At 35.7% G+C, this 21,208-nt stretch overlaps 2 protein-coding genes and 1 pseudogene across 2 annotated transcripts; 2 read left to right on the top strand and 1 right to left on the bottom strand.

The window, feature by feature from the left end:
• Nucleotides 1-4,494: 4,494 nt before the first annotated feature.
• LOC105289531 (trace amine-associated receptor 4) lies at nucleotides 4,495-5,538 on the top strand. Its single transcript, XM_011356238.1, has one exon. The coding sequence runs from the start codon at nucleotides 4,495-4,497 to the stop codon at nucleotides 5,536-5,538; it is 1,044 nt and encodes a 347-aa protein (XP_011354540.1).
• A 5,457-nt stretch (nucleotides 5,539-10,995) lies between these two features.
• Nucleotides 10,996-12,117, top strand: TAAR5 (trace amine associated receptor 5). The gene has a single exon (XM_011356212.1). It carries the CDS (start codon nucleotides 11,031-11,033, stop codon nucleotides 12,042-12,044), a length of 1,014 nt encoding a protein of 337 aa, XP_011354514.1. The 5' UTR covers nucleotides 10,996-11,030; the 3' UTR covers nucleotides 12,045-12,117.
• A 5,617-nt stretch (nucleotides 12,118-17,734) lies between these two features.
• Nucleotides 17,735-17,853, bottom strand: LOC111737168 (annotated as a pseudogene).
• Nucleotides 17,854-21,208: the final 3,355 nt, after the last annotated feature.

The raw sequence follows: 21,208 nt of genomic DNA on the forward strand, positions 1-21,208 counted from the left end.
AGTTCCTGCTTTTGAAAGTCTCATTTGTTTCTCTACTTGTGAACTATTTCTCTACTCTAAAAATTTCATGTGGTATGTGTTAGAAAAAATTATTCACAACATTTGTTAAAGATGATAAGGCAGACTTTATTTAAGGGAGGTTCTACAATGGGGTTTTTGTAGTAAGAGAGAGAGTAGACTCAGACTCCAACAAGGTCAAGTGGGGATTTATACTCAAGGAATAGTTTTGGGAATAGACTCCAAATTTATGTTTAAAATCCAGAGTCCCTCCTTATATTCATTCTTAACTGAATGGACCGATCTGACCAAAAGTAACTTAGAACACCAATGGCCGTTGTGGGGAACTTTTGAAATCCCTAAACTTAATTTTCTTAAAATCGAATTGGATAATAATAGCTCTGACATTTGCAAAAGTGAATGGAATGCCTGTTTCGAGTGATATTTTGAGGCTTCCAAACACTACCAGGAATCTGAAGTTGCCTCTTTTTGAAATAAAGTTTTAAAATGAACTGAGGCTAACAAACTTCTAAAGAAAGAGAAAATAGCTACTGAAGCCTTATGTTCCTTGTTTCTGGCACCATCTCATCCTTCCCCTTTGACTCCTTTGCTTCAGGATCTGCCCCTGGAATCATCATGCTATTTTTTCCCTGGCACATGATGATGCAAGTTTTCACTTTTAACTTGGCTGGCTCGAAACACGGTTCTTAATGCTTTTTGTCTGAGCTAAGATCTTTATTTGGAAAATTATAGACCATGAACCACAATGTGAGTAAATATTACTGATTGTGCATGGCAGCCAAACAAAAAGATATAAATGAGTCGAATTTTCACTAAAGATTAAAGAGTTCACAGTTTGAAAATATCTAGCATTTGGTAATAAGGGGAGTGAACATTTATTGGATTTGACTTAAATCTTCTCCCTTCCTCCCTCTTTCCCTCTCTCCCTTTCTAAATTCCTCCCTCTCTCCTTTCCATGCTTCCTTTCTTCCTTCTATATTTTCATTCTTCTCCACTTCAGCCATTTGTGAGGCTAGTCCACGTTATCCCTTTGGAATCATAAGGATGATAGCATATAACTGATTCATCCTCCCAGAACCAATTCTCTAATGACTTGCTGTGGCCTCTTTGCTGGCAGCGCACTGAAGAACACACCTGTCAAAAGCAGGACACAAGTAATACAGTCTCAGGAGGCATATTTTATGTTTAAATACTGATGTCAGCACAACCTGCCAGGAGCCTACCTATAAGGGCTTGGGCCTAAGTGTGTTTTCTGGGGAGAAATCAGCAGGAAAGAGAACAGTGGAGCATAATGCTCATTTGCATGGTAAGAAACTTTAGCATAACAGATAAATCACCTTTCAATGGTTTCAGCTCTGAAATATCTAATCGGCTAAACAAATTCTGTTAAACCAAAGAAGAATATATTAAGAGAAGAAAAAAGATCAAATAGATTTATCCTTTTTTTTTTTTTTGCATATCGAAAGGAACCAAACTTAAAACACTGCTCTATAAAAATAAATCTGGATCATTTTAAAAAATCACTGAAATTCTAAAGAGGCAATGAGAGGAAGACCTACAGCAGATTTTTCTTAAATCTAATTCACAAATAATCTCCCTTACCTAAGACACTATTGTATGTGTGAGATAAAATCATTTTCAGAGAAACAGTCTCAGAGCAGAATGTTTGAGCTATGTTACTAGTAAGGGAAGAAAAATCATGCCTGATAAGCAGGTATGATGTGTTCTCTCTTAATTTTTCCACTTCATATACAACACATTATTGAATTTGTTTAATATTTTTCTTCTTATTTGAGAGAAATATATATACACTTAGTAGAATTTTAGATATCTAATACTTGAGAAAAATTTATTACATAATTCCATTTTCATTTTTTTCTTTGAAATTCTGAGGAACTTTTACATTTTCAAAATCATTATTTTAGAGTCCTTGTTTCTGTTTCCTTATTCTGAAATCTTCTTCCTTAAAGAGCTAAATTTGAACAAAAAACAAAGCAATAATTCTTGCTCTTCTCCAGAATTGTTAGCAAATGATTCTATTTATCTCCTGGCAAAAACAATCTGTGTTTTCATTAAGTGATTGTTTGCAATGTTGTTATTAATTTGGTTCTTTGTTGCAATGTTATTGGTAAAAAACAACAAAAAAAAGCATAACAACAATAATAATTTCTCATGATAAAAGTGAGAAGTCATAGACGGTTTAACTTTATTTTATTAAAAATAACTGTACCTCTTGTGGAAATTAATCTTCAAAAAAAAGATCATTCTGTTCAGCTTTTAAATAACAATCCAACAACTGCATTTAATTTAATGAAAATCTCCTTTTGTTAAAAGAGCAGACGACCAGTAGTCATATTTGCATTTTCTTATTTGTTTTTAAAATTTTTGGCCAAAAACTTAAGATAGGAGCTTAAAAGTATTATTACCTTCAACATCACTTTAATAATTCACTCATGTAATAATTTTTAAAGTAAATGTGTGTCTTATTCTTTTTGTCTTAATCTAACATTTAAAGGTTTAAATATTTCCCTGCATATATAACCATGCATCAGAAACATGAAGTAATACTGTAACTGTCTAGCTGTTTCATATTATGTTTTCCAAAAAAATAAAATAAAATACAACAAATACAATTGCCCTTACAAACCTAGGAGGTGAAGTTATGTCAATGCTTTCAGGAACTATTTTTCAAAAATAAAATTTACAACTCCAAAAATTATACTATGAAGTATTAAAGATTGTACTATTTTGTATAAGGAATGCTGTGTCTATGTATATACAAGTAACAAATGTCTAAGTAATTTTGTGGTAATCGTTAGTTATCTTTACAGCTAATTTTAAAAAGAATTAAAGAAAAAAATTTAATTCACAAAAGCAAAGAAGATAAAAGGCAGAATAAATTTAATTTATTAAAGTAATTAGATGTTTAAGATTTTATTATATTCGATATCATAGAACTTAGAAACCAAAATGATAAGTAATTAAATAATTTATGCTGTGCGTTCCAAAATTTATAGTCTACGGTTTATAAAAAAGTTAAATAAGTTTTTGTCCTTCTTATATTTTGCTTCTTTATGTTTTATTTCTCAAGTTCAACTCAATTGCATAATGTTTGATTGGTACAATTAAAATATATCTAAAGAAAAATGCTAATCTGAAAAATTAATTTAATATATCTAGAGTAAATAGAATGTGTTATAATTTTAAGATTTCAAATAACACACGTTGGAAAAAATTGTTGAGCTATAGTAAATAATGTTTAAAATACTATAGCAAATATTTTAAACATTATTTTCAAAGATACTTCTCATTAATGTTTTTTCCAAGTAAATCTGTTAGGACGTGCTTGTAAGTTCATTTTCTCAATGGACCATTGAGTTTTAATTTATTCTCAGGACAAAGTCCACTTCTCAAACCTGGCTTTAGATCTCACTAATGTTTGTCATTGATCATCAGAGTTACACATCCAGTCCTGGTACTGGAAAAACAAATCAAACCTATGTCACACTCTGGGTGAGTCATTCCCATTAATTCTACATTTAAGAGCACAGCATAATTATATAAAGTGACAGCTTAAACAATGAGCACACCTGCATCTCAAATTTGTTCCCAGTCTGAGACTTGAAATCTGTGGACAAGATGACTTAAGCCTGAATTTGAATTCATGAATGTACCTGCTAAATGAAAAGAGATACCCCAAGGGATTTATAGAATCTATCGTTTGAGATATTTCCCCTTTTTTGCTCTAAATTCTAAAAACTATATTGTTTACATTGTACAGATAAATATTTCCTTAATTAAATAGTATGTATTAAGTGGCAGGAACCAAAGCATATGTAAATATCCACAAGAAAAAATTTTTTAAAAAGAAAAAGAAAGAAACACAATCTTTAGATGGTAATTCTTATTTAAGCTAAACATTAAATAATAGTTTCACAGGTCCAGATAATTCTCGAGGGGCTTTTATCCAGCATATTGGTTAATACAAGTGAGACAGGGAAAATTCTTGATCTGCTTATAGATTTAAAATCCTGATTAAGGGCTACACATTAGTGTAATTAAAACACACATTTGCCTAGATCACTTAGGTGGTTTTAACTGGGTTACTTAGAAGTTGGGTGAAAATATTTATTCAGTTGTCTTTAGTCCCTCCCTAGTAAAGAGATGGTCCTTAGACTAACATCACTGGCATCTCCTGAGAGCTGGTGAGAAATCCCGATTCTCAACCCCACCCCCGTACCCACTTCGGAATCTGTGTTTTAAAAAGATATCAGTGATTTGTATGCACATTAGAGTTTGGGAAGCAGTGTTCCCAGTCAGTAGAGAGCTCAACTTGGAATTGGAAATACAGCTAGCTGGGCCACTCTGAAAAATTGCCCTGCCAATGATTTTTATTATTTTTCCCCCTTTTTCCACAGAAATAGGAGGAGCACAGCACTTCTACAAAAGAGTCATAGTACCTACGGGACAAAGAGGATGAATTCATCTGGCCTTTGGAATCTCACAGAAGTACAGTTTTGCTTTGCTTTGGTTAACAATTCATGTCCTAGAAATGTGAGGTCTATGCTGAGTGTCTCTGCCATGTACGTTGTCATGATTGGTGCTATAGTGATGACCATGCTGGGTAATCTGGTTGTGATCATTTCCATCACCCACTTCAAGCAGCTCCACTCCCCAACCAACTTCCTGATCCTGTCCATGGCCGCCACTGACTTTCTGCTGAGCTGTGTGGTCATGCCCTTCAGTATGATCAGGTCCATCGAATCCTGCTGGTACTTTGGAGATCTCTTTTGTAAAGTCCACAGCTGCTGCGACATCATGCTCTGTACCACCTCCATTTTTCACCTCTGTTTCATCTCAGTGGACCGTTACTATGCTGTTTGTGACCCTTTGCATTATGTCACAAAAATTACCATCCCTGTCATAGAGGTCTTCCTGCTCATCAGTTGGTCTATTCCGATTTTTTTTGCCTTTGGCCTGGTGTTCTCAGAATTAAACATAATTGGTGCAGAAGATTTTGTTGCAGCCATTGACTGTACAGGCTTGTGTGTGTTGATATTTAACAAGCTTTGGGGGGTGCTGGCCTCCTTTATAGCTTTCTTTCTTCCTGGGACAACAATGGTGGGGATTTACTTACATATTTTTACAGTAGCCAGGAAGCACACTAAGCAAATTTGCACAGGTCCTATGATGAAACAGGTTGGGTCAAAGAGCAAAATGAAGACATCATCCAAAAAAGAAAGCAAGGCCACCAAGACTTTAAGCATAGTCATGGGAGTGTTTGTGTTGTGCTGGCTGCCCTTTTTTGTCTTGACCATCACAGACCCTTTTATTAACTTTACAACTCCTGAAGATTTGTACAATATCTTCCTCTGGCTGGGTTACTTCAATTCCACTTTCAATCCCATTATATATGGCATGTTCTATCCGTGGTTTCGCAAGGCAGTGAGGATGATTGTCACAGGAAGGATCTTCCGCCCTGACTCTTCCACCCTAAGCTTATTTCCGGCACATACTTAGGCAGTGCTCTCTATTGTTTAAGATTCTTTCCTGGTAGGGAATCTTGGATGCTCTTTCCACCCAAATGTAGACTAGATAAAGAGATTCTTCCAGTTGGTATAATAGAGACCTAAGTAGAAGCACTCAATCTAGCCTTCTGAGTATACCAGAGCTACCAAAGTGGTTAATTTCTAGGGTTCTGGGGAAGGCACTTCCAATAAGAAGAAACTCTCTTCCAATTAGATATACAGGAATCAGCAAACTCTCTTGCTGATTCCTGTATATCTAAAATTAGAGATTTAAAATTTCACTCTTTCGGCTTAAATCAGAAAGGGATCTTTTACTTTTTTTCTTGTAAACATAAGAAGAGGAGACACAGTTGATCATCACATTCATTGACAGCCATGTAGAGTTTATCTAAATCTTTCTTGAGATTATTATTACATCTAAGAAGAGTAAAGAGAAAGCTTGAGAACACTGGGAGCCTGAATCGTGGAAAATGTGAATGACAGAAGGGGAGAAGGAAGCAGGCAGTTGTATTTACTTACGATTTTATTGGTTCTGACTTAAATCTCTTTCAAAAAGAGTTGATGTGAGGTTTGCACTATTTTGATAAACTCGGATTGTCTTATTAAATGGGAAGAATGGATAATGAAAGAGTTTAGAAATATATTCTTTCTTTTTCTCAATATATACTTTTTATCTATATATACTTGTGGCCTGTGTGTCTACACACAGGTAGTGTGTCCATCTCTTTGTGCATGTGTGTGCACCTACTAATTATTTACCAAGACTGAGCTTCATTTACAGATGGAAGCTCTTTCCCTCCCCTGGAGTATAAAGATAATATTCATTGTCTCTTATCAGTATCCTTTTGTTTCACTCTTCCTTCTCCTACTTATGAACTTATTTCACTACATTTTATTCTTTATAACCTTCTTTCCATCCTTCATATCATCTCTTTGTCTCTCTAATCCAGTGGTCCTCAACATTTTTGGTTGTTACAACACTCAGAAGGCAGAGGTAAGAGATGTTGCTACACTCCCTACAATGAACAGAACAGTTACTCGCAACAAATAATTATCTGGCCCAAACTTCAGTAGTGCCATGTTTGAGAAACCTTGTTCTAATCTCATCTAATCCCATAGCTTTAATTACTAATTACCTATATATTTCTCTCAAATATATTTATCTTCAGCCCTATCATTTCCCCAAAATTCAAGTTCCTCATTTTACTATCAGTGAAGTATTTCAAACTCAACATATCCAGCATTTTCTTTTATGCTCCCCTTACCACTGCAAATATATCTCTTCTGACTCCTGCTTTGTACTAGGGTTGGGTATGCACAGGCATGTTCATTCTTTATCTAGACTATAAGCTTCTTGTGTGTGAGACTATGTCCTTATATTACTCAGCTTGGTATCCCGCAATGCTTAGCATGGTGCCTTTCCCATAAAAATCTCTGAACACATTTACTGGATAACTAAAATATAGAATCTTTGAGTAAAATGGGAGAAAGTTACTCAAATTCACAGAAATAAACAATTATAAAACAAAGGATATTGGACAGTGGGAGCCTCTTTTTTTTTTTTTTTTTTTTGAGAGGAAAGATGGAGGAAAAGCCTATTTGTAAAGAAGAAATTGAACTGAGTTATGGATTTTGGTCATATGTGCAGTGTTGTGCTAGGAAAGTCTGGGACAAGGCCAGCAGAGGTACATAGTGGAAAAAGACTCTCCAACTCAGAAATGTTTGCAACATTTAGAATAAAGCTTTTATGCTCATACAGTGAACTTCCTGAGTGTAAAAATTAAGTCTCCCCTTCCTTTTCCTAATATGTCAATAGTCCAAGTGCTTTACAGAAGGGTTTGGTCATGTAGAAATACTGCTCACTATCCTATGTATTAACAGATTGGGAAAATTTTTAAATGAGATCTTCAATAGAAGGACTCTTCTAACTCAATATAACATACAAACTTTGAATCTGTTAATATGTGGCTGGAGCAATTTTTTCATCGATGTTTGCCAATTTTTGCAGGAAGAAAGATTGCTTTTCACAATAATAACCTTAAAATACTGGCAGTTTGCAAAGGAAAAATTTATTACTGCTACCATAGGTTTTAATGTTAAGTGTATTTTATTTTTGTAGTAATTCGTATAATAATAGTAGAATATTTAGTTAACCAAACCCCCTCCATTCTACAACCTAGCCAATGACATTGCATTTCTATTTAGGACACCTAATCTTAAGGTTTCTAATGTTCATATACATTCTTTTATGAACCTTTTTTTCTTTTCGAATCTACCTTTACTTTGGGAGACTACTCATTACTCCAAAACACCTTTAATAATATCTCTATTCAATTAGATTCCCAGTACCCTCTTGATCTATGTATTCTGTTGAATATTTATAGCTTCCCAAGATCAATACTTCTAATTTGTTTATTTGAATATAGCATATTTAGGTCCTGAGATGTTTCAGTAAATTACTATTATCGCAGGATGGTATGTGAAGTCTGAATCGAGTTTTAAGCATATTGGTTCCTTCTCTTTTGATTGCAGTCATTTAATTCTTCAGGAGAAGATTTCCTTTGCCCCTAATCCTGAAGCCAATATTCAGAGGCCAAGGTACTCTTTCATTGTGAAGAATCAAAGGAACAGGAGATGTTGTTCCTCATGCTTCAGGCCAAGGTACACCTCCTTCCAGGGCCTGATGGGGGCAATAGACCACCTTATGATGACAGGAGCATTTTACAACTTGCTTTCAATGATGAGCCCTCTCCTTCCTTTTTGGGAATTCAACAGAGACATTTGGACTACTAAATCTGAAGGACTGAATAAGAAAGGAAGTCAGTCATTTAGCACATACTCACTTTCTCATTTGATCCTCAAAATGACATAAAAATGTGTGAATTAATATCAAGAAACTGAGGTCTGAGGGTATGGGCTGGTCCTTTCTGTAAATCATCATTTTCTTTTGCTCATTAAGAACAGAGCTAAATAAAGGAGAAAAGAAGGAGCAAGTGGAAGCTTCTGCTGTAGTCATAATCATTTCTTACCTTAACAAAAGTTTTTATAATTTAAAAGGGTTTCCATGAAAATTAGCTCAATCGTATCTCCTAATGGCTCCACATGCTCTTTCCAGGCCAGTCCAAGGAAAAATGAATCACTATCATTCTTAATATACTGCAATTCTTTCTAGGACTTATCCAAGTTGAACAAGGTAGTCTTCATTTCAGGAGGATGGACTGCTAAGAACACCTTGCTCTCTATATTAAAAGCTGCTCAGTTTAACAAACATTTATTGAACACCTGTTATATGCCAAGTGCTATTCTGAGTGCTTGTAGTTCAGAGATGAATAAACTCAAATTCTGGCTTCAAGGGGCTTATGGTCTAATAGAAAAGACCATAGCCATTCAATTATAGTGCAAGAAGCTAAGGAGTATGGAGGAAGAAATTTAGCCTGGCTTGGGGTTTAGAGAAGACTGCTTGGATTTTAGGCCCAAGGAATGTGTCAACAAGTTTAGTAAAAGGCTCACATCCAACTACTGAAGTATATTGCATTTTAGGTTTGTTATAATATATCCCAGAACCAAAAACCTTTATGAGTTTCTCTCTTTAGGCCTTATTCCAGTTGTAAGACATTTGTCCCTATTTTTCACAGATTCTTGGTCAGATTAGATTTAGAGCCATAGGCTTTCTGGCTGATTGCATGTGGATTATGACGTGTAAACTAAGAATGTCATGAAATCTGGTAATGCAGGATCCTTCCTGGTCCAATTAAATTCTAGAGTAACAGATCTGTTTTCATGTACATGGACTTGGTATAAGACAAGTTTTAAACAATCACCACTGAGTTTAGCTGGGGGTTCGTGAAGTGGGAGGTGCATGCCAACCTTTTCATTTGTTTATCTGTGCCACCTTCTCCTATAGGCCCTGCTGGCTGATGAAATCTAGTGTTGCCCTTAGAATTCTATCATTTTTACAACATCAGCTTGACTTATACTGTGAAATGATTTCACCAAGTGGCATTCCGTCTTCTTAGATACCAAGAAACAGAGAGACCGGAATATTGCTGAGCATGTTATTTTCCTTGATAATACCCCTGTGAGGGACAGATATATGAGTCTAATTGTAGATACTCATCAATGGAGAGACAGAGGAAGGAAGAGGATAAGTGATGATTTAGGTAGTAGCAGTACAAGAATCTTACTTCTGTGTCCAGGTGAACTGTTTCATCTGCTGTGGTTTCTTTAACCAGCACAAAACACAGAGCTTAAAAAAGACATCATGATGAATTCAGTGTGGGGGTCACAAATCAATTATTCTCAATTATTTTTCTTGTTGAGAGAAATGTATACAAATAGTCCTAAAGCAGAAGGGATATAAGGACTGCACTAAAAAAAATTAAACAAAAGACTATATAAATCCTGTGTCTTTAATTTTATCTCTACTTAATTGGCAGGATAAATGATGATTTTGTATTGAGAAGGAATCTTAAACTACTGAGACTTGTGAACAGTGCAAACTAGGTCCCTTGGTATTTATTCAGTGCTCTTTTGCATAACACACCACATAGAGGAGTAGTTTCTATTTGGAGTATAAAATCATTAACTGATTGCACATCTGTCATCTTTGTGGATGGAAGCAGATTCTGCATACTTATGTCTCCTGGCTCTAAAAAGAACTTCTTCCCATTAGTGATTCTGATTCCTACCTCTGTAAGTAGCTTGAAAACTGAATTCAATTTACTTTAAGTTGCTTAAAATTTTACAGACTAGTGTTAAGATAGATAAACTACTTTTTCATATCAGATAATTCTCCCAAGATGCGTAAACACTGTGTGTTATCTTTAGAAATCAAGCAGCAGACAAAACTGAAACAGAGTAATTTTATTCCCTCACTTATTTGTATGGTGAATTCTTCTTTTCTTTGGAAGAGCTGACATGCAATTAAAAGGCTTAATCTGTTGATTTTATTGTCAATTTATTTAATTCTTGAAGAGAGGAGCCAGAAATTACTCTTTACCCAAGTAATGATTTATTAACAAGAATTAATTTTTCACTTGTTTCAGACTCATAACTTTAAATCTCAGTTAACATTTAAAAAATAGGTAATTTATCAAAATGGAAGAGACAACCCTCTCAATAACTGTATAATACCTACTGTGAAATAGCTTATTTTTTCTTTAGGAAAACATTTAGCTTACATCTTTCTTTTCTTTCTTTATAGATAACATCTACACTGATTTCAAAAGTGCCCAGTCAGATGAACCAGGGCTAACAGAAGTAACTCTTATGAGACCTTGAATCCCATGCTGCATTTGATTTTCAGGGTGCATTTGATTCAGTACCTAGAGAAATTGTACTAGTTTCCAAACTGCCCTTTAGTTCCTTCCTAGATCTCACTTTCTAATTGTTTAGCAGATAATTTTTCTTTTCTTTTTTTTTTTTTTTTTTTTTTGGTAAGAACAGGTGACCAGTTCCCAGAGAGAGGAAGAGTAGAAACCATAAATGAGTGCTGTCCTCAACCAAGGTGCTGAAGAATACCCCCTGGCATTCTGCTATCAGGTGAATGGGTCTTGCCCCAGGACAGTCCATCCTCTGGGTATTCAGGTGACCATCTACCTCGTCTGCGCAGTAGGCATAATTATTATAGTCCTAGGAAATTTGTTTGTGGTGTTCACTGTTTCTTACTTCAGAGTACTTCACACTCCCACTAACTTCTTGCTGCTTTCTCTGGCCCTGGCTGACATGCTTCTGGGTCTGCTGGTATTGCCCCTCAGCACTGTTCGCTCAGTGGAGAGCTGCTGGTTTTTTGGAGACTTCCTCTGCCGCCTGCATACTTACTTGGACACCCTCTTCTGCCTCATCTCCATCTTTCATCTCTGTTTCATTTCCATTGACCGCCACTGTGCCATCTGTGAGCCTCTGCTCTATCCTTCCAAGTTCACAGTTAAAGTGGCCTTCAGGTTCATCTTGGCAGGGTGGGGGATGCCAGCAGGTTATACTGCCTTCTTTATCTACACAGATGTAGTAGAGAGAGGGCTCAGCCAATGGCTGGAAGAGATGCCTTGTGTGGGCAGTTGCCAGCTGCTGTTCAATAAATTTTGGGGCTGGATAAACTTCCCCGTGTTTTTTTTCCCCTGCTTCATTATGATCAGCTTGTATGTAAAGATCTTCGTGGTTGCTTCCAGGCAGGCCCAGCAGATCAGCTCCCTCAGCAAAAGCCTGGCTGGGACTGCCAAACGTGAAAGAAAAGCTGCCAAGACCCTGGGTATCGCTGTGGGCATATACCTCTTGTGCTGGCTTCCCTTCACTATCGACACACTGGTGGACAGCCTCCTTAATTTTGTCACGCCACCCCTTGTCTTTGACATCTTTATCTGGTTTGCTTATTTCAACTCAGCCTGTAACCCAATCATCTATGTCTTTTCTTACCGGTGGTTCAGGAAGGCACTGACACTCATTTTGAGTCGGGAGATCTTTTCACCTCGGACACTCACCATTGATTTGTACCAAGAATAACTCTTTTAACTGAATTCAGGAAAGTGGAAGGCCTTTGCAGGAAAGATGAGTGGTGCTGTAGCAGTGGGCTGTGTGGTGTCATGGGTTTATGCACATGCTTCCAGGGCAGCCTGGTTTAAGTGTCGGAGAAAAAACAACTTCTTAATTTGGAATGAAATATAGCACTTCCCTCATTCAGTGTTTCTATAGTAAGATGGAGGAAAAAGGGAGAGTAAAGTCATTTAAATATTTATTGGATAAGTTAAAATTCTGAAAACATTCAGCTCCTCATTCATTACTTTCTTGAGATAACTAACATACAGAGGTGGAGGAAAAAGAGCGCCGAGGACTTCTGATTCCTTGTCTTAGTTCTGCCACCTGGCAGAACCTGCTGGGACAATTCAGCAATCTTTGAATCCCTCCCCCATCACCGAGTTTGCTCATTTAGAAAATTAGGGTCTTGTATTGTTTGCTTTCTAAGGTGTCTCAAATATCCTATAACCTTACTTTGGGAAACATTGTTTGAATCCTAATTTCACATCACTTTTCATAATCGTGGTCAAGTGTATGGATCATTTTTCAAAATGTTCTGTTTAGAATCCTTGTCTCCTTGGCAGCCAACCACTAAAAAGGTTTGTATGCCAGTTTTGTCTATTTCGGTGATCACTGAGTGAATGTATCATATTTTTGAAGGAATATTTTCTTCCTTTTCTTTAATAATACAAGCTTGAAAATATAAGGACTATTTTTCCATGCAAAAATAATAAAAATAAAAGTGATATTGAGTTACATCTCACCATTTAATATTACATCCTTTTTTTTAAAATCACACAAGTTAGAACTATTATCTTTCCAGGGACACCAGTATATGATTTTCTTTGGAAAAACAAGTACCTATGACACATGCTTCCTCAGAATTGAACTAAATGTTTCTCAGGAGCTATTATTAGCAAAGGTACTGACACTTTTTATGTATATCTTGCTTCTGTTTCTTTCTTAAATCTTTTTCTCAGATCTCTAGTCACTCTACTTCCACATTTCTTGCTTAGTTTTTTCAGATTAATAATTATTTACTTGGAAAACTTATTTGTAAATTAATTTGTGGTCTCTGGAGTTCAGATGTACAGATAAGTGTAGTTATAGATAAAGATACAGACATAGATATATCAATTTCAATAAATAAATAAAGAAATAAAGTCATATTTTGTCAATAAAGTTGGCTGAAATTTATTTATTCTGTTTATTTCTCATTTTTTTTCCTAGAGCGATAACTTCTCTTGAATCCATTCTTATTCCTAATTTAAAATAATTGTTGTAAAAATATTTTTCAATGTATTTTTAATGTTTAATTTTTCACTGGAAGTAATTATTCTTTCTTTTCCATTTAGCTCTTAAGCATTATGAGATAATTACATTACAAATAAATTATAAATTAAAATTTATCCTACTATATAACAGTTTTGAGACATTATGAAACTAAGAATACTTTGTCTTAGATATAGCAATAAATACAATTTACAAAGTGTGTCAGTCATTACTTTAAAAAACACATTCCCCTCCTGGAAATTCCTGGAAATAAATCCACACCTATTCCCAATCCACCGAGGATGACTGTCCTGGAAGTAAGAACACTCAGATACTTCCCAAGGTGGAACTCTGTGTGTTAGCCACTTTCACAGGAGCAGGCAATGATTCTACTTTTTTTCACATCTTGCTGTTTTCTGTTAATGGGAGAAGGCTGCATTAGCCAAGAGAGGTTGCAGAATACGGAGAAGAAAAGGATGGAAAGAGAAGGAACTCATATTTACTAAGAACCTAAGCATCTCACTTACTGCTCACAAACCCTGTGGGTGGACATTAGCAACCTTATGTTACGGATGAGGCACACAGAAGTTCGGTAATTTACTCTCCTCTTAATTGAAGGTCTTGACCTATATACTCTGAGATACTGGAGGAAACTGGACAGCTAATAAATCAAAAGCAGATAGGAGACTTCAGCTTCTAGTGAATCATCGAAAAACTAGAACATGAGTGTCATGGCACAATGTTCATATCACCAATAAATCAAGATGGAGTAAGAACAAGAATCACCATGTGGTGGGTGCCACAAATGGGTTAACAGGTAGGGCTCCTGACACGGGGCTTTGATGCTCAGCTTCTTTATCATCTATGATATGAGAACAGGATGTAAGAAGCAAAAGCATTGTATCTAGAAAGTCTGTTTAGACCATAGGACAAATGAAAACTTATGTTCAATGATGTTTTCCTGAGATACGAGTAGAATGTCCATGGTACTACTTTACTGTTATGGGATAATTACCTTTCCTCACTCTCTCTCTTGCTGAATGAGAATTATCTACATTTAAAGCAAGTATTGTTAATTTTTTCTGCCATGACCTCCTTTGGCACTTTGGTAACAACCATGGACCCTGCTTCAGGAGAAGACTCTTAAAGTGGATAAGTTTTTTAAAAAAATAGCACATAGACTTATAAAGGAATACAATTATATTGATATATAGTTATCAAAATATGTTTTAAATAGCCGAGTTTGCAATATAATCATACATGTGCTTCTTTATGAAACATTAAATAACCACATCTGAGATAAGTGCAATAACTATTGTAATTTTGTAATAGTGATGGGCATAAGTGAAATCTCACAATACCTGTAAGATACTGTGATACAAAAATATTAATTTTTACAGGTGATAAAAATCAGAGGTAGTGCTAATTAATGGTATTTTTGCCTACATTAAAATGGAGGGAAATGTTAAATTTCAAGTAGAGATTAGTGAATATAGAGATATAATATTTTTTCTGTGTAACTTCGGGTGCCTTGGTTAAAGAATCTCCTTTCAATCTGACACCAGATCACTTTTCTGAGCCTGGTAACTTTGTGATCAAATGTAAACAGAAGGTCGTGGCAGTCAGACCTCACTATTAACTGCCAATAGCCTGCAGTCTCATAAACTCATCTCCAGAGCATTCCACTGGAAAACTACTTAACAAGCAGAATCATTTCTTGATGTTTTTGTATTTGCTTTTATATCTTTTTTTTAGTCTTTTAAAAACTTCCTGTTTTGTGTGAACCTGGCCATTATTTTTTCTCTAAACATTTCCCATCTTAATTATATTGTTTTCTTACTATTTAGTCAAACCAGTTCACAGCTCACCTGAGCTGCAGCATGTGTGAATATATAATGTACATGAATGTATATGTGTATATGTATAGAAGAATAAATATGTGATCTATATGTTATCTACATAACCAATGGTTTCGAGCAAGGCGATTTCTATAGCAAGAGTCTCTTTATGTTACTTCTGAATACTCTGTTCCATAAAGTACATTCAGCATAGGGCGTCAAGAATCAAGAGATGATCCACAAAGTGTATGAGAGAATCAGGCTCCCTCTCACACTCAGAGTTTTACAGTTTACATAGCTTTTCTCTGGATTTCTATTAACTGAAGAGTTGGAACTGTAGAGGAAAGCTTTGATAATTAAAGAGAAGCAATTCGCCATGCTTGCTTGGTCCTGGCCCTTGGCACCTGTCACATGATGTCACTGAGATTTTATCTTCTACAATTGTCACCTCTATTTTATGCTCCTTTCCCAGCGTGGCCTCCCCTGCTCCCTACTCTCTTGGAAGGAACAAACGTTCCAGGAATACTGATATTGGGCTTGGCCATGTGACGTACTTTGATCAATGCAATACATGATCAAACAGAAGCTTTAAATGTAATTGTATGGTTCAGTCCTGCTCTTGAATTTTTGACCCCTGCCCTGAGATTGTCTCAATAGGCGCTGCTCCTTCAGCCTGGGTCCCAGAATGAGAAGACAGGAAGAGCAGACCCGTGACTTGCGTGCAGCGGGGAGCAGAGTTTCTGTCATCCTGAGACCCATATGTAACATGAACAAAAAGCAAATGTTTGTTGTTGTAAACCATTGAAAATATATGCGTTATGCTGGAAAATTGACTAATATACACAAAATTCCAGTGTTTGTCTCATGCTGCCCTCATTTTGTCCCACTCTTAACATCAAAGTACCTTCCAGCTTTGAAAGTGATCTCTTCCTATTTCTACACTTTGATCTCAGTTAAGTGTATTATGAGGTGTAACATTAGTCATCCTGGAAAAATTTGGAGTCAGAAGGCAAGCTTTCTTAAAAAACAAATATTTTCCTTCATAACCTTAAATTCTTCCAACTGAGGAGAGTAGAGACTCTCACTGTGAATGAGGACCCTGAACAGAATTCAATGATTGTCCTGAGGGACTCACATCTGTTGCTGAAGGTCCAAAGTGTGTAGTTCTGACCTACCTCTCTCAAAGCTGAGGTTCAGAGGAGTTTAGTAGTATAACTTCAAATATTTCAAATGTGATATTTTATTCAGCCTCTCAACCGTTTATTGAGAATCTACTATGTGCAGAGTGCGATGCTAAACCCTGCTGGATCCCAAATTCCTGAAATGTCATCATTGTACTAAAAAATCTTTTAGTCTCAAGGCATGGAAATAACTACAAATAAGAACAAGCAAGGCATAATAGAAATCAGTTCCCAATAAAGTTACAACAAAGAACTATGATACTCAGGAGAGAGAGCAGTCTCATATTTCTAGAGGGATCTGTATTCCAAATTAAGGGCTACGGAGTCAGACGGGCCTGACCAAATTCAGATTTAACTGCCTCTTTTTCCTGTCATCTTGGGAAAGTTATTTACCTCCCATAAGCCTTAGTTTTCTCCTCTGAAATAATTACAACTGTCCCATAGTGTTGTGAAGATGAGGTGAGATAATCACATAAATAAATGTCATAGTAACTGGCTAAGGCAGTGTTCCATAAATTGGTGTGATCGCAAAGACTTAAAAGAGGAAGTGGCATATGAAATAGGCTTTAAAGATGGGAAGTTTCTGAAAGGGTAGAAAAGGTAGGGAAATGCATTTTAAAAAGAAGGATTAGAATAAACATTAACATGTACTATTGTTTAAAAACATCTCTCTTTACTGAACTTGAATACTTACTCAAAAAATTTTTGCAAAGAGTTGGGGTTCAGATAGGTTAAGGGTATTGTTATAGGTCACCAAGTTAACAAGGAGCAGAGCTGAGATTTGAGCCCCCTCTGCCCGCCACCAGTGTAGATGAGCCTTTATGACATCAGCCTGCTTTTTTCCCCAGGAGAACAATTTGAAAGACTTGTCTAGCTGTGTGTTGCTGCTCCTTGTTAATGCTTACAGAGCTGGATAATTTAATGTACTTGAGATAATACAGATAATGTGTCTTCTTACATTTTTATTGGTTTTTTAAATAAGTTTTTTTCAATTATAAAGACAGTATCATCTATTACAGAAAATTTGGAAAATACCAAGAAGCATAGTAGAGGAAAAAAACTCTCTAATTTCCACATTCTAGAGAAAACTAGTTTTACATATTTTATATATATTTAAGTCTTTTAAAATACATTTTATACATATTTTTAGTCTTTTCACTCAAAGTATGCTGTTTTGAAGTATGCTGTTTGTACTGTGATTTTATTTCACTTTATTCATTCGTTCATTTATTTATTTACTTATTTAAATTGACCATGGTGACATTGGTTAATAAAATTACAGAGCTTAGAAAAGTTTTATTTTTTTTTTGGCAAGGCAACCCTTGGTTGACCTCACAGACTGCAAGGACCTTGTCAGTTTACAATCCCTTATTTTTTTTACTTTTTAAGCCTACAGCACCTGGTCTTTCTAGGTGGTCTACCCATCTAGTACTAACCAGGCCCGACCCTGCTTAGCTTCCGTGATCAGACAGGATCGGGCTTGTTCAGGGTAGCATGGCCATAGACAGAAAAGTTTGATCTGTGATCCGTAGCAAACAGATGTAGAGAAAATAAACTTTCCTTTTTTCTTTAAAAAAATTACATAGGTTTCAAGTGTACAATTTGATAATACATCATCTGTATATTGCATTGTATGTTCACCACTCAAAGTTAAATATCCTTCTGTTACCATATATTTGACCCCCTTTACCTTTATCTACCTCCCCCTTGTCCTCTTACACTCTGATAACCACAAATTTTAATTTATTGTGGAATCATGGTAATCTGTGCATCTGATATTCATTTTTTTGATATTTAGGAGAAAGTGGCATCACTCTGGCTTCTGCTTTCATCCTCACATCTCCTTTGACACATTGACTCTCCTCCTTCCCTTTTTCCCTCATAAGGTCTCTTGTGATTACATTGAGCACATGTGGACAGTCAGGAAAATCTCATCTCAAGATCATATCAGCAAAGTCCTCTTTGCCATGTAAGGTAACATATTCATAGGTTCTGGGGATTAAGACACAGACTTTTTGGGGAAGAGGTCATTGTTCTGCCTACCACCAACAGTTATGATTCCCTTCTCTTATATTTAATCCAAGATTTTTTGGTTTTACTGTCAACAACATTACAGACTGTCCTAGTGGGGCCACACATTTCCACATGCCCTTGACTTAATAATGACTGAGTTTCCTTGGCTTCCAGTTACATATTTTTTATTTCTAGGTTGAAACAATGTGGTTTAACCTGAAAGTACAGCATACCTAATAACCTATACTAGAGACATCAGAATTTCAAGCAGGGAGACATATCAATGGTTGAGTGTATAAGTTCATTTTCCTGGATAACACCAAACTCAGGAATAACCAGTAGCTGAGATAACAATTATAGAGAGTTAGACCCCAGTTATTGAGTCCAAAGAATGAAAAGGCTTGCTAATCACCAAATGTTAAATGATTTAATGCCATATTCAACAAATTCTTTAGACAAGGCCAACTTACTATTTTATTCTTTTAAAAATGTATTTACACACATTCTCCCAATGCCAGGGCATGGATTTCTATTTATTTGTCTGCTCAATTGACTGAAACAAAATAACAGCAAAAAACAGAGAAACAAAGCACTAAAAACCACCTGGTTTATTCATGGTGATACTTAAGGAAGTGCCTGACTTCATGGAGCTTACACACGTTGTTGAAAGAGACAAATAGACAAAATGTAAGTAAATAGACAAATAAGATTGTAACAAATTCTGGTAAGTACAATTAAGGCAATGAGAAAACAAGGTAAATGAAAGAATAAAAGAGAGATAGTAACATTAGCTGAGACAACAATTTTTCTGAGGGAGTAATGTAAAAGCTGTGGCCTGAAGAATGACACGGAGTCAGGTTTGTGAAGATTTGAGGAAAGAATGATGCCGGTAGATGAGACAGACTACACAAAGCTCCTGGGGTATGCTGTTTCGGGTAGTGAGAGGCTGGCAGTGGGAAACATGGTGGGAGCATACCGAGCCGGAAGAGAAAGTAATATGATGTGGTTAGAGAGTCTTGCAGGGTTAACACTATTCGAGGTCTCATAGGTCATAATACAAAGTTTGAATATGATTGCAAATACAGTAGAAATCGGGCTTTGAGCTTTGAATAATGAGCCTATCATAGACCTTAGAAATCAGGCTTTATGCTAGAGCTAGCCAGGAATCTTTAGAAGCAGTCTTTTTTTTTTTTTTTTTATGTATGCTGCTGTGGCTAGAATTAACTGCAGCATCCTCCGCCCTCCTATAGTCTCTTACCCACTAGCTCTGTGAGGTGGCCCATGGGTGAGATTCTAACTGCTCTTAGATAGAGGCTGGTTGAATATATGTTTCTGCTGGTTGCTTAGAGAATGTAACAAAAATTGGAAAATAGTTGAATTTATGGATGTCTTGTGAGGACTTAAGGCCCCTCAATCTTCTGATTACTGAAGCATCTCTGCCTTGCTACTCATCTTAAAGAAAATACTCTCAAATTTCACTATTAAGTATATGATATGTGATAAGGCCTTATTTTTATAGACCTTTTTTGTTCAGAAGTCTTCTTGTATTTTTAGCTTCTAAGACTCTTGTTAGTAATAAATTTAGAATTCGATCAAATGCTTTTGTTGCATTTCATCAGATAATTGTAAAGTTCTAATCTGTTAAAATGTAAAATTATACGAATAGATTTTCTAACATTAAAGCAAACTTTGATTCTTGGCATAGACATCAATCATGATGTAGCATCTTTTTGTTATATTGCTGGCTTTCGTTTGTAAAAGTTTGTTTAGGATATTTGCATCTATGTTTATGAGCGAGAACGTTCATGCATTTTCCTTTTTAAAGTCATCACTGTGGGCTTTAGAATTGAGGCTATTCTACACCAAACAATAAATTTTAAGTAGAGATTATGAAATATAAGCATGTTCTCCCTGTTCACACCTTGCACTACAGAGACTCCATGTTAGATGATTTTGGATGTGAGATTTGACTGTGTATCCCGGAGTTACTGTCATTATTCCTCAAACAGTCTTGGGGTGGGGGTGGGGGAGGGTGGATGGGAAAAGGTAACTAATAAAGAACACATCACAGACATCTCACTAACTTTGACAAAGAGGACTATCCTCTGTATCAACACCAGGGAATAAAAAATATTTTATAAATTGGAAGGCAAGAAATCTTTTGTGGAAAAAGCGAATTTGCAACAGATGTAGTAGAAGTTAAATTCTTTCTAAATTTAGAAAACTGTTTCCAATTTTTTTCTAAAGTATGAGAATAATAATGGTAACAATAAACATTTATTGAGCATTTAAATGGACTATATACTAATTACATTTGCCATTTAAAATAAAATGTTGTCTGGCAGCAAACACATGGTCACCCAGAGCCTTTCTTCTGTAGGCGTTTGATTTCAGGTCAATTATTTACGAATAATAATTTGAGCAAATGTTATGGCACTGTATGCTATGGGCTGCCAGTTTCTTCTCCACCACTGGGAACAGGATCATTAATGCCTTCAAATATAATTCTGCCGATACCCAACTGCAGGAAACCCAGACCATATACATAGAACTCACCTTAAGATTTAGTTCTTCTGATCTTTTTGTCATTGTATGATGTCCGTCTTCATTCGTTAAAGTACTATTTGTCTTGAGTTTTACGTTATCTTATATATATATACATATATGCATGCACAATAGCTTTCTTATGCTTATTATTTGCATAATATATCTTTTCCCACTCTTTTATTTCCTTCAAACTATCTGTGTCATTATGCTTAATATGTGTTCTCCAAGAGGCAGCATGTAGTTGAGATTTGCCTTTTAATACTGTCTGACAACTTCTGTTAATTGGAGAGTTCAATCTATT

This window comes from Pteropus vampyrus, unplaced genomic scaffold (genome assembly GCF_000151845.1).
Source record: "Pteropus vampyrus isolate Shadow unplaced genomic scaffold, Pvam_2.0 Scaffold24, whole genome shotgun sequence".
Taxonomy (NCBI): domain Eukaryota; kingdom Metazoa; phylum Chordata; class Mammalia; order Chiroptera; family Pteropodidae; genus Pteropus; species Pteropus vampyrus.